The sequence below is a fragment of the Eptesicus fuscus genome, chromosome 12 (genome assembly GCF_027574615.1).
Source record: "Eptesicus fuscus isolate TK198812 chromosome 12, DD_ASM_mEF_20220401, whole genome shotgun sequence".
In the NCBI taxonomy this organism is placed as follows: domain Eukaryota; kingdom Metazoa; phylum Chordata; class Mammalia; order Chiroptera; family Vespertilionidae; genus Eptesicus; species Eptesicus fuscus.
In genome coordinates, this window is record NC_072484.1 from 34,116,252 (window position 1) to 34,128,984 (window position 12,733).

Genomic DNA, 12,733 nt, shown 5'->3' on the forward strand with positions numbered 1-12,733 from the left:
GTATCCGGTCTACATATTGCAGTTGGTTGATGTGACCAGTTTCTTTTAATATAGAGGTTTCCCAACCATTGTTCCTTTGTTTCCCTTTCAATTTATTTGTTGAAGAAACTAGGCAATTGGTCCTGTGGAGTTTCCTGAAGTCTGGATTTTGCTGATTGTATCCCCCTGGTGTGTTTAACTTGTTTCTTTGCTCTACTCATTTTCTTACAACCTGACATGGCAGATTTTCCAGCACAGCCCTGGTTTCATTTCAGCCTCATTGTAGATGTTTCTAATTATATAGTCTAATTTTGAACTTCGGAATTTGTGGTTCAAGTAATAGATGTGAATCAAGCAAGAACCATGTGCCAGATACTGTTCTGAACATTTTATCTGAATTGACTCATTTAACCCTAGGAGGTAGGCACAGAAAGGTCACCCAACTAGGAAATGGTAGGGCTAATAAGTACTGGGTAGTTGGGTCTGTGCCCCTTGACCACTTCTCTATATCAAATGAATGGGGGGAAAAAATGAACGAATGCCTATCCTATATCTGGGAGGAAGAAGATTTTGGTTTCTATGTCTTCTGGCTTTTTGTTATCTTTTCATTAATTTCTTTAGCTATTTGTTCATTTTATTCATTTATTCTTTTACTTGTCAGTCAGTTGACTCAGGCCCTATGCTGGGGAATGAAAGCCCCTTTCTGTCCTCTTGGAGATCCCATATAAGCAAAGGGCTGTAATTCAATGGGTTAAATGCTGACTTTAAAAACGTAGATGTATATTCAAGGGCAGAATTTGCTTTGCCTGGTGTGGCAATGTGGAGTCAGGGCTTCAAGAAGCAATGACACCTGAGTTGGGCCTTGAAGGATGAGTAGGAGTTTGTCAGAGTAAGAGAGAAAGGCCCTCAGGGTAGGAAAAAAAAACAGCCTGGGCAGAAGCTCTGAGCCGGCATGTTTTGACTGGACTTATGGGTGAGTGGTAGGAACCATGATGTTCTAAGGGCTATGCCTGACAGTGTGGGCTCTGACCCGGGGTAAGCAGAAAAGGAGTTGCTTCCATAAGGAAAGGCTGGAAATGTGGGGGAGCTGAGAAGGTGGCAAGGGCTAGTGAGTCAGACTTGAAACTGATTTCTTTCTTCTGTCAGGTGTTTCCTTGCGAACGCTACCTTCGGCGTCACCTGCCCACACATGGCAGCGGAGGCAGGTTCAAGTGCCAGGTGTGTAAGAAGTTCTTCCGGCGGGAGCACTACCTCAAACTGCATGCTCACATCCACTCAGGTGGGTACCCAGCTCCCCTCCAACTCCTGCCTACTTCATCTCTCCCATCCCCAACCCCCTCTTTGTTCTCCTTCCCGTCCCTATCTGGCTTTCCTCCTCATCTCCCTTTAGCTCTCCTGTATCTGCCTTCTGCCCCCTTTCCCTCCTATCTCCTTCTTGCCCCCCCCCCCACCCCCCCGCACCTGCCCACCAACACTAGAGCAGAGATCAGCCACTCAGGTGGAAGCTGGTGCGTGTTCTTTCGGCTTTGCCCCTTGAGAGTCAGTCCCCTCAGACCATTGTGAGCCCTGGGGGGTGGGGACACTTTTCTCACCATAAAATTAGCACTCGAACCTGGACAAAACCCCCTCTCCTTGGTTCCCCAGTGGAGACACATTGGCTTTTTTTTTAATCATTAAAATTTTTATTAGTTGGAAAATTCTGGGGTTTTTTTATTGAAGAGGATCAAAAGATTGAGAAAACCTTAGGAGAAAGTCCTCAACAATACAAAAGCATATATAATGAAAATGAACCCCCCTCTCACCTCAGATGGACAAGCCAAATGTTTCTCAATTCTTTTTTTTTTTTTTTTTTGCTATGACCTATGGTAAAATATACATTTTTTATTGCAACTCAGGAAACACATCTATATACATAGAATATATTGAAACAAAAGTTTCACAAAGCATTATTTTCTCTTCTATTCTGTTTAATTTTCGTCGTTAAAATAACCACCAACAGCTTGTGACTCCCAGTTTGCAGTTTGAAAAATACTCCTACCAAAGGCAACACCCTCCTCAAAGACAACAGCTATTAGTGGCATGCCTGCAACATTCTAGTTTTATTTTACATCTATATAAAGTACTTGCTTACTTTTCTACAAATGAGCACATACTATAATTCTATTATGTACCTTTTTTCTTCACTTATCATTATACCTTGAAGATGTTCCTTAATACTACCTTTTTTCTTAGCTTCACAGTATTTCTCTACATTTACCATCTTTTGTTTAACCAGTTTCCTATGGATGGACACTTAAATTATTTTTTAGCTGTTGGTTTGCATACACAATGCTGTGTGGGACCCTCAGCAAGCTTTTGGTAGTATATCTATAGTGTATATTCCTAAAGAGGAAGTGCAAGGTTAAAATGTATATGTAGCACTAAGTTTCAGTTTGGAATGCTGAAAATGTTCAGGAGATGGATGATGAAGATTATTGTACAACAGTGTGAATGCCACTGAACTGTACACTTAAAAGATAGTTAAAATGATAAATTTTATGTTAGGTATATTTTACAGTAAAAAAAGAAACAAGGTAAGTATATGCATTAATAGTTTTGATAGGTATTGCCAAATTAGTCTCTTTTATAAAAAAATATGTTTTAATATTTTATTGATTTTTTTACAGAGAGGAAGGGAGAGGGAATAGAGAGTCAGAAACATCGATGAGAGAGAAACATCGATCAGCTGCCTCCTGCACACCCCCTACTGGGGATGTGCCCGCAACCAAGGTACATGCCCTTGACGGGAATCTAACCTGGGACATTTCAGTCCGCAGGCCGACGCTCTATCCACTGAGCCAAACCGGTCAGGGCCCAAATTAATCTCTTTATGATTTTAAATTTTTATTATTCATCCCTGACTGGTGTGGCTCAGTTGGTTGGAATGTCATCCCATACATTGAAAAGTCACAGGTTCACCCTAGCCAGTTTAGCTCAGTGTATAGAGCGTCAGTTTGCGGACTCAAGGGTCCTGGGTTCGATTCCAGTCGGGGGCACATGCCCAGGTTGTGGGTTCAGTCCCCAGCAGGGGGCGTGCAGCTGTTTCTATCTCTCTCTTCCTCTCCCTTCCTCTCTGAAATTAATAAAAATATATTAAAAAAAAGAAGAAGAAAAAGAAAAGTCACAGGTTCAATTCCCTGTCAGGGCACAAACCCAGGTTGTGGGTTCCATCCCCGGTTGGGGTGCATATGTGAGGCAACCGATAGATGTTTCTCCCTCTCCCTTCCCTCTCCCTTCCTCTTTCTCTAAGATAAATAAAAACATATCCTTGGGTAAGGATTAAAAGAAAGTATTATTATTCAAAAGTAATACATGCTTACTTGTATGTATGCATATAAGCATAACCAATGGACACAGATAATAGGGTGGTGAGGGCCTGTGCTGGGAGGCACGAGTGGTTGGGAGAGGTCAATGGGGGAAAAAGAAGACATATGTAATACTTTCAACAATAAAGAATTTTTTTAAAGTAATACATGCTTATTGTAAATATGGAAGTAGTATAGAAGTGCATAAAATCAAATGTTAAATTCCTCCTTCAAATCCTAATTGCTACAGATTGTACCCTCCCCCACTGTTCTTCCTGCATATTCTGTGTATATACAAATGCATATAGCTTGGGCTTTTTTTGAGTGTGAGGATTGTATTTTTTTTCTTACAAAAATGGGACTATATTAAGCTGTTCAATAGCTTTCTTTTCCCCTTAGCAATATGTCTAGGAGATCTTTCCAGATCAAGAAACACAGGTGTAACTTAATCTTTTTAATAACTGCAGAGCATTCCATTGTAAGGACCAGAATTTCCTTAATCACTGGGGGGGGGGGGATGGCATTTTTCAAAAGTAATTTACTCATTCCAGAGGGAGAATAGAGAGGAAATAATGGCAGGAAATTAAAACAGCCCAGTAACAGTCCTTTCCTAAGGCGTGTTGTGAGCTGTCAGGTGAGAGCTGTCCCCAACCCCCCTTCCTCCCCAGTGGTTCTGCAGCAGGACAATCAGGCTGCAATAAGGTGGGCTCTGGACCATACTGCTGGGCTAGAATCTTAGCTCCCTCAACCACTAGGTATAGACCATGAACTTCAGTTTTCTCATCTATAAAAAGGGATAATGATAGTACTTATCTCATGGTTTGGTATTGCAAGGATCCAATTGGATAAGGTGTAATTCCCCCCTCCCCCACGGTGTACCTCATTTCAGTAAATGCCACGATCACACACTCTGTCACTTGGCTCACGTTCGTCTCATTCTAGACTCTCCCCTTCTTCTTACACCCCACAGCCAATTCATTGGCAAGGGCTGCCAAATCTGCATTCCAACATAGTCTGTGCTTGACCTCTTCCCGTTTCTTGTTCCAGCCTCCTTCCTTTCTCCTCCCTCACCCCCTCATTCTCTTCTCTACATGCAACCAGAGGGAGCCTGAGAAACTCTTTAGTCAGATCCTGCCCCTCCTCTGCTCAGCCCCTCTGTGGCTTCTCATCAGGTTAAGAGCAAAAGCCCAAGTCCTTCCTTGGCCTTCTAGGCCGTCCCTGTGGGGCCAGGAAGCCTCACTGACCTCATCTTCTGCCTCATTCTCCATCCCCCTACTCAGTTCCAACCACACTGGCATCCTTGTTGTTCCTCAAGCACCCCCCTCCTTTCCTTCTGTCTGGGACCCTCACTCCCAGATTTCCACATGGCTCGCTCCCTTACTACCTCAGGTCTCACCTCAACTGTTGCCCATCAGAGAGGCCTTTCCTGACCACTCTATCTGAAATGGCTCCCTCTTCTTGGCAAAACCAAGTCACAAGGAATGGGAGTGGCTATTTTCTCCCAGGTCGCCTTCCTAGAGGAGCTGCTGCCCTCTAGTGGGGACCCCCCCACCCCCCATGGCTCATGTTCAGACTATCTCTTGGGATCCTCATCCCCTGTGTCTGTGTCTCCTGCAGGTGAGAAGCCCTACAAATGCTCAGTGTGTGAGTCCGCATTCAACCGCAAAGACAAACTGAAGAGACACATGTTGATCCATGAGCCATTCAAGAAATACAAATGCCCCTTCTCGTGAGTAGAGGTTGGCATGGAGGGGGCATGGGTTTACCCACTAGTGAGACAGGAAGATATCAGGTCTGAGGACTGAAGGCCCTCCCTCCTCTTATCCTGTCCTGGGCCCCACCTGCTGGCTTCACTCCCCGCCCTGCTTCTTTGCCCAGCCATTAGGATGGACAAAAGTGTCCTCATGCTCAGGGTTAGCAGAGGGGCCAGCAAGAGGGTCCTGAACTTGGTAAGCACCTCCTGACCAGTGGCTTTGGTTCTAGGACACACACAGGCTGCAGTAAGGAGTTCAACCGGCCAGATAAGCTGAAGGCTCATATCCTCTCCCACTCTGGTAAGTGGCCTTGGACTGCCAGGAGGGTCTGGTTCAGCCTAAGCCCCCTGGGGCAGGCTCCCAGACACAGCCCATGAGACTTGTTATTCCTGTCTGGTACATTCCAGCCAACAAACGTTTGCTCGTGTGAGCCAGGAGCCAGGCTTGTGTTTGGGTCCTTGGGGTGCGCAGAGGTGAGTCAGACACAGTCCCCCAGGCTGAGGGGGAAGCCGACCTGAGAAGAGATAACTATAAATCAGAGAGGTTCCCAGTGGATAGAGGTGAGGATCAGATGTAGAGGGAGATCATATTCTGACTGGGCCCAAGATAAGGCCAGGAAGTTTCTTTGTCCCCTCGGCAGAGTAGGGTAGCTGGGCTGTGGGTCAGGGGTCCCCACAGAAGTCCTTGGTTTTCTGGGGCTTCACAAAGCTTCCCCCTAAACTATATTCTTTAGTCTAGAATGGGTTTCTCAACCTTGGCGCTATTTATTATTTGGGGCCAGATAATTCGTTGTTGTAGGGGCAGTGTTGTGCACTATAGGATGTTTAGTAGCATCCCTGGCCTCTATCCAGGTGTCAGTGGCATCTCTCCACATTTTTGGCAACCAGAAATGTCTCCAGGGGACAAGCCAAAAGTCTCCTGGGGACTAAAATCACCCTTGGTTAAGAACCATTGGTTTACAGAAAGGATTTAATGGCTAAAGAAAGTTTGAAAACTGTGAGAATAAATCAGGACTTAGAGGCAGATGGCTTGGGTTTGAGCTCTGGCACTGCCACTTGCCTCAGGCAAGTCACTGCCCCTCTGTAAGCCAGGGAGGTTGAGGGGGCTATGGCTCAGGCTGTGAGTGGGCTGGAGTGACTTCATATGTACGTGGAGGCACCAGTGACTTATTCAGTGAGTAACTATTGAGAACCTACCATGTGTGAGGCACTGAATCAGGAAGAACCCCACCCCACCCTCCTGGGGAAGCTTCGATTTAGTAGTGGAGATGGAAAATGAACAGCAGACAAATTAGTATGTAGCTGCAAAGTATGCTGAATGCAAAGATGGAGATAAACAGGGTGATGGGGCAGAGAATGAAGAGAGGAGGTGACATGAAAAGAGCCAGGAAATGGCTTTAGGGTGAGGGAGCAGCAAATGCAAAGCCTTGAGGTAGGGAAGGGAGGGTGTGGGGGGATGGGGGGACTGTCTGAGACAAGGAAAGGCAAGAGGGAGGCCTGGAGCTCAGAGAACAAGGTGTGGGGAGGGAGGAGATGCTACTGAGAGGTGAACGATTGGTCAAACTGTACGGGGTTTTGTGGGAAATTTGGGGAATCATTAAAGGGTTTGGAGCAGGGAATATCATGATTCTTTATGTGTTTTCCGAAGATGTCACTAGCTGCCCTGTAGGAAATGGCCTTAGGGGGCCGCGTGAGGCAAGCATACCAGAGAGGAGATAGATGGTGGACCTTGGAAAATTAGGGGGCGGAACATGTTGTTCCCGCAGAGGGAACAGCAAGTGCAAAGGCCCAGAAGCAGGAACCAGCTGGATGCCTTTGAGGAGAACAAGTGTGGTTGGCACAGTGGCTGGGAGCAGGTGAGAGATGAGACTGGTGGTGGGAGGGCCCAGATCACACAGATGTTTTTAGACAAGCCGAGAAACTGGATTTTGTTTCAAGTGCAGGGGCGCTGTTGCAGGGTAAAGGGTCTGGGTGCCTCTCACTGACTTCCCCTCCCCACCAGGCATGAAGCTCCACAAGTGTGCCCTGTGCAGCAAGTCCTTCAGCCGCCGCGCCCATCTCGCTGAGCACCAGCGCGCCCACACCGGCAACTACAAGTTCCGCTGTGCTGGCTGCGCCAAGGGCTTTTCCCGCCACAAATACCTCAAGGATCACCGCTGCCGCCTCGGACCCCAAAAGGATAAGGACCTGCAAGCCCGGCGGCCCCCCCGGAGGAGGGCTGCCCCCCGCAGTGGCAGTAGTGGTGGACACAAGGTGGTGACCCCCCTGCCTGACCCACTGGGGCTGGAGGAGTTGAAGGACCCAGGGACTGGACCAGTGCATGAGGCTGCCCCAGGCAAGCCACCCTTCTCAGAGCCGGATGCCGTGCTGTCCATCGTAGTAGGTGGCACGGTGGGCAGTGAACCTGAGCTGGTAGTGCCTGGGCATGCCGAGGGCCTGGGCCCCAACCTGGCACTGGCAGAGCTACAGGCGGGGGCTGATGGCCCGTGTGCCATGCTTGCTGTGCCTGTCTACATCCAGGCCTCTGAGTGATGGACCCATGGTGTTTGCTCCCGTAGCCCAGCCTGATGCTCACCTTTGGGTCCATGGCCTCTGGGGACAGATAAGATCCTTCCCAGTGGAAGCGAGCTGTCAGCAGAGATGGCCTGTGACTGCCCTGCTGTGTCCCCTATCCCTCTGGAAAGCCCTGTCGCATTCTGGGACCTGGGGCAGGGCTGCTTATGGCTTCCAGGCAGGAGTGATAGCAAGAGAGATGGCTGAATCTGAGTGGCCCAGGGTTTGGCTGGTGCAGGCTTGTAGTTGGGGAGCCTAAACAGAGAAGACAGGGTGGTCCTGCCCACCCCGCTTTGGGCTGCCTTAGGGCTGGCCTGTAGTCAGGTTGCTCTTTGGGCAGCCTGACATGGTCAGAGCCCTTATCTGCTATACATTTTTACATATGGTTCCTCACAGCATCTTCAGATGACTCTGATGTAGGCACTTGGGAGGCACTCGAGTGCTGTGGTTAGAGTGCAGCTATCAGCCAGATCTGGCTTCAAATTCAAGTGCTGTACTCACTGCCGTGTGACCTTGGGTGAGTCACTTCACCTCTCTGAGCCCTGTGTTCCTCATCTGTACAATGAGGGTAATGACAACACTACCTCATAGGGCTGTCATGGGGACCTGGTATGATGAAATATGCAAAGGGTTCACATAGTGCCCGGCACTTGGAAAGTGCTCAATAAATGTTTTTATCAAAATGTGTGTCCACATGGCTTAGACCCTAGCTTTGGCAGTTTCCTTCTTAGTCCCTATGTGGCAACATTCTCCCCTCCAAGGTGTGTGGAGGCTGAGGGGGCCTTGGTCCCTCCTGGGGCTGTCTGCCCCATTAGCCTTGGAGAAGTTTTGTGCTCCCAGAATGGCTGTTTCAGAACATAGCCCTTGGAAACACCCAGAAGAAGAGTTTCTACTTGCTTTTGAAAATGTGGGATCCTGGGCCTTGCCCCCAAACCCTTTGGAATCAGAAACCCTGACTAGAGCCAGAGGTCTGCCTTGAGCAGGTCTCTGCATGGCCATAGATGCCCCTGCTTCCAGCATTCCCTTCCCCATCACCAGCTAGTTCAGGGGTAAGCAAACCAGGCTCATTGGGAGGCCGGGAGAGAGAAAAGCGGCCTTGGCTGAGTTCCTAATTTATTTTCACTGCCACCCTGCTGGGCCACATTGCCTCAGTTACAGATGAAACTGAGGCTCAGGAGGGGACAGGGCAGGATGTGGCAGAATGGTTGGACTCAGTTTGATAACTGAGTTTCCTTGAAGGCTAACACATACCTCAGACATCTGCTCAGAGCAAGCCTGATTTCCTCACATCCTCAGGAAGGGTGGGAGCCAATGGGAGGGACAAATGAGTCGGCCAAGGAGGTGAGAGCTTTACGTGTACCCAGCCCTCATAAAAGCTAGGAGAGGGATTAATGGAGATGGGAAGTCTCTTTGAAGGATGTGACATTTGAGCTGGGCCTTGATACAGAGTGGTTTTGTGTGTGTTGTTGTTTCTTTTGTTAGTCCTTGCATGAGGATATTTTTTCCATTGATTTTTAGAGAGAGTGGACAGGATGGAGGGAGGGGAGAGAGAGAGAGAGAGAGAGAGAGAGAGAGAGAGAGAGAGAGAGAGAGAGAGAGAGAGAGAGAGAGAGAGAGAATAACATCAATTGGTTGCCTCCCACTCGACCGGGGTGGGGATCGAACCTGCAACCCAGGTACATGTCCTTGACTCAAACCTGAGACCCGTTGGTGCATGGGCTGATGCTCTAACCATAGATCAAAGTGTTGGATAATTAGGGGAAGGCAAGGTATGAGTAAAGACTTCCAGGTATGACAATGCAAGGCCTGTTGTATTCTGGTGCCAGTGAATGGTCCAGAGTGACCAGAGATTTAGAGGCAGTGGGTAGAGCATGACAATCGCTATGTTCAAGCCTCTACATGAACATATTATGGACACCCTGCTAAGCCTTTTATTTCATATCACTCAGCCCAATTAGGTGAGAATTGTTACTTTCCTTATTTTATAGATGAGGAAGCAGAGGCACAGAGAGGCAAACTTCCTTGCCCAAGCTCATAGAGCTAGTAAATCACAGAGCAGGTATTCAGGCTGGGGAGGCCTGTCTCCTTGTGCTGTTAGCCACTTTACTCTATTGAAATATGGATTAATATTGAATCAGAAACCCTTGGACATGGAGTTAAGGAATTTGGACTTTATTCTCTATATAATAGACGAGTCATAGGAGGTATTAAACATTATTAATTGTGACATTAAAGGAAATGTTAAAAGCCACATTTTTATCCTAATACAACTATTTAAGTTACATTTCTGCCTCTTCCTGTCAGTGCACACATGCATGCACATTTACCAGAAACATGAGGATTAATGTTTACTAGGCAGGCAGTTATACTGTGCTTGGCATGTCCTAAGCTTTTCTAGGTAGGTGCTGTGTTTAATCCCATTTACAGCTGAGATGAGGCAACAGGCACATTGAGGTTAAGTAACCCCAAGTCACGCAGCAGTAAGTGGCAGAGCCAGGTCACAGAAGATATCAAGATCGGGTCTAATATTTAATAGCTGCAGAGTTGGACTACAGGGGAGGAAGCTGGGTCAATATTGGGGTTCCCATAGCTGAACCCCTCCTAGGTTGGCAGATGGAGATACTAAGGCCCAAGGGGGGAAGGCCCTTAGTCAAGGGTCACTCAGGATACCAGGACTCCTTATAGAGCCCCAAGGTACTAGACAGAATATAGTGTAAAATGGCTGTCCTGGGCATGTAAGATCCCACCGATTTTGGCATCAGGAAGAGTTGGGTTTGAATCCTTCCCTGCCCCTTCCCAGCTGTATGACTGTGGCAAGTCACTTCACTTCTCCGAACTTCCTTGTCTTCATATGTCAAATGGGGAAACTAAGTAGTACCTACCCAATGAAGTTGTTGTCACAATTCAGACAGAGAATTCAGATAAAGTAAATATCACAAATTGGAAGCCCTTAGTTTGATTCCAGCCTACAGAGAAACTTTGTTTAGCTTGAAAAAATAAGCCAATATTTAAAAATAATGAAATTTAGCCCTAGCCAGTTTGCTCAGTGGATAGAGCATCAGCCTGCAGACTGAAGGGTCCTGGGATTGATTCTGGTCAAGGGCACGTACCTTGGTTGCAGGCTCAATCCCCAACCCTGGTTGAGGCACGTACGGGAGGCAACCAATGAATGTGACATCGATGTTTCTCTATCTTTCCCCTTCCCTTCTACTCTCTAAACGTTAATGGAAAAATATCCTCATATATATATGAAACGTAAAACCTACTGCAATGCTAAAAAGTGAGATGCATTTCCTTTGTGTTAGGAACAAGACAAGGATGCCTTCTATTATTACATCACCATTATATTGGAGACCTAGCCAAAGCAATAAGGCAAGAAAAAGAAATAAATGGTATAAGGATCAGAAAGGGTGAAATAGTAGCAAGATCAATATACTGTGTTCCCATATCCAGAAGCACTTAGGAAATTTAATTAAAATTAGAAGATTTGCCCAGCCAGTGTTGCTCAGTGGTTGAACGTTGACCTATGAACCAGGAGGTCACAGTTCCATTCCCAGTCAGGACACATGCCTGGGTTGCAGGCTTGATCCCCAGTGGGGGTGTGCAGGAGGTAGCCAATCAATGATTCTCATCCTTGATGTTTCTATTTCTCTCTTCCTCTTCCTTTCTGAAATAAATAAAAATATATTTAAAAAATAAAATTGGGAGATTTCATCTAAAAATATGGATTTCTGTCTTCTAAAATTAAAATTGGGATATCTCACAGTGGGGAGCAGTCAGGTGAAGCTGCTAGCCAGTCCCTTTCCATGGGCACATGAATTCCACATGGCCATAGTTACCACTCTTCACTGTTTTCTCCCTGACATTGCAGCTGAATATTGATTGCTACTTACTATACTTACGTTGATTTATCTAAGAGGAGAGAAATATTTCTAATTTCCCATGTCTCTCAAAAGTGGGAGAACAAGATGACTAGAGAGAATCACATGATTTTTCATGCTCCTAGACCACTTCACTCATCCATCTTACTGTCTGGACGCTGGGGGTATATGACTTGAGAAACTGTGTAAGTCCTGCTTCCTTTTCTCCCTTCCCCTTCCTCTGTCTGCCTCTAAGCTAGCTGGCCTCTGTTTTTCTAGCAATAAATGTGGGGAATTGAGTTGTTAATAACTTTACTGTCTACTAAGTGTTAAGCCCTGTGCACTGTGCTTTATTTACTTGTCACTGAGTCCTCAAGACACCCCTTAGAAACAAGCTCTCATCATTCTCAGTTTACAGATGGGAAAACCAAGGCTCAGAGAGGTGTAGCAACTTACCTAAGGACTTAAAGCTGTAATGTGTAAATCTGGGCTTCAGACCTAGGACTCCAAAGTTCCTGCCTGGTCTTAGGATTTCTAAAGCTCTCACCTGCTCAGATAAGCCAGGGTTTTATTTGGACCACTTCTTTGGACCAACCCCTGTTCATCTCCTTGGTCACCACGATCCTGTCCAGGCTGCCTCTTTTGCATGGGTGACTGTATCAGTCTCTCTTTGGTCTCCCTGTTTCCCCCCACCCTGCCATAATCCATTCTCTTGGACTGCAGTCTTCGGGATCTTTCTAGAGCCTGAATCAGATTATGCCACTTTCCTGTTTAAAACCCTCTAGTGGCTTTTGATCCCTTCCAGAGTGAAATATAAAGTTTTCCCTGTAGATCTCAAGTTCTACATGATGCAGCCCTCGTCTCCTACCATCCTTCTTCTTTCACTCCAGCCACACCTGCCCTCTTGCTGCTCCTCCATCATATAAGCTAGTTCCTGCCTTAGGGCCTTTGCACTTGCCGCTCCTTCTGTCTAGAATGTCTTCCCCTTAGATTTTCACATGGCTGGCTCACACTCCATTCACCTTTGTCCAAAAGTCATTCCCTCTGAGAGGCCTTCTCTGGACAATCTGTCTAAAATAGCTCCCATCCCACCACCATCATACTCTAGTATTCATCATCCCTGACATTATGTTAGACATTTCTTTATTGTCTGTTTCCCTCATTAAAAATAAAAGGTCCACAAGGACAAGGTTTTTTGTCTGTTTTATTCACTGATATTTATGTAGTGCCTAGAACTGTCCAGG

General features: G+C 46.7%; 1 protein-coding gene across 2 annotated transcripts in view; it reads left to right on the top strand.

The window, feature by feature from the left end:
* The window catches only part of ZNF341 (zinc finger protein 341), a 50,411-nt gene extending 42,092 nt beyond the window's left edge, over positions 1-8,319 (top strand). For both annotated transcript variants that reach the window (XM_008149723.3, XM_054723884.1), the window contains exons 12-15: positions 1,126-1,258; positions 4,941-5,052; positions 5,307-5,377; positions 7,079-8,319. In XM_008149723.3, the coding sequence (XP_008147945.2) occupies positions 1,126-1,258; positions 4,941-5,052; positions 5,307-5,377; positions 7,079-7,608 (846 nt within the window). In that variant the 3' untranslated portion in view covers positions 7,609-8,319. The remainder of the gene's footprint in view (positions 1-1,125; positions 1,259-4,940; positions 5,053-5,306; positions 5,378-7,078) is intronic.
* The last annotated feature ends 4,414 nt before the right edge of the window (positions 8,320-12,733 follow it).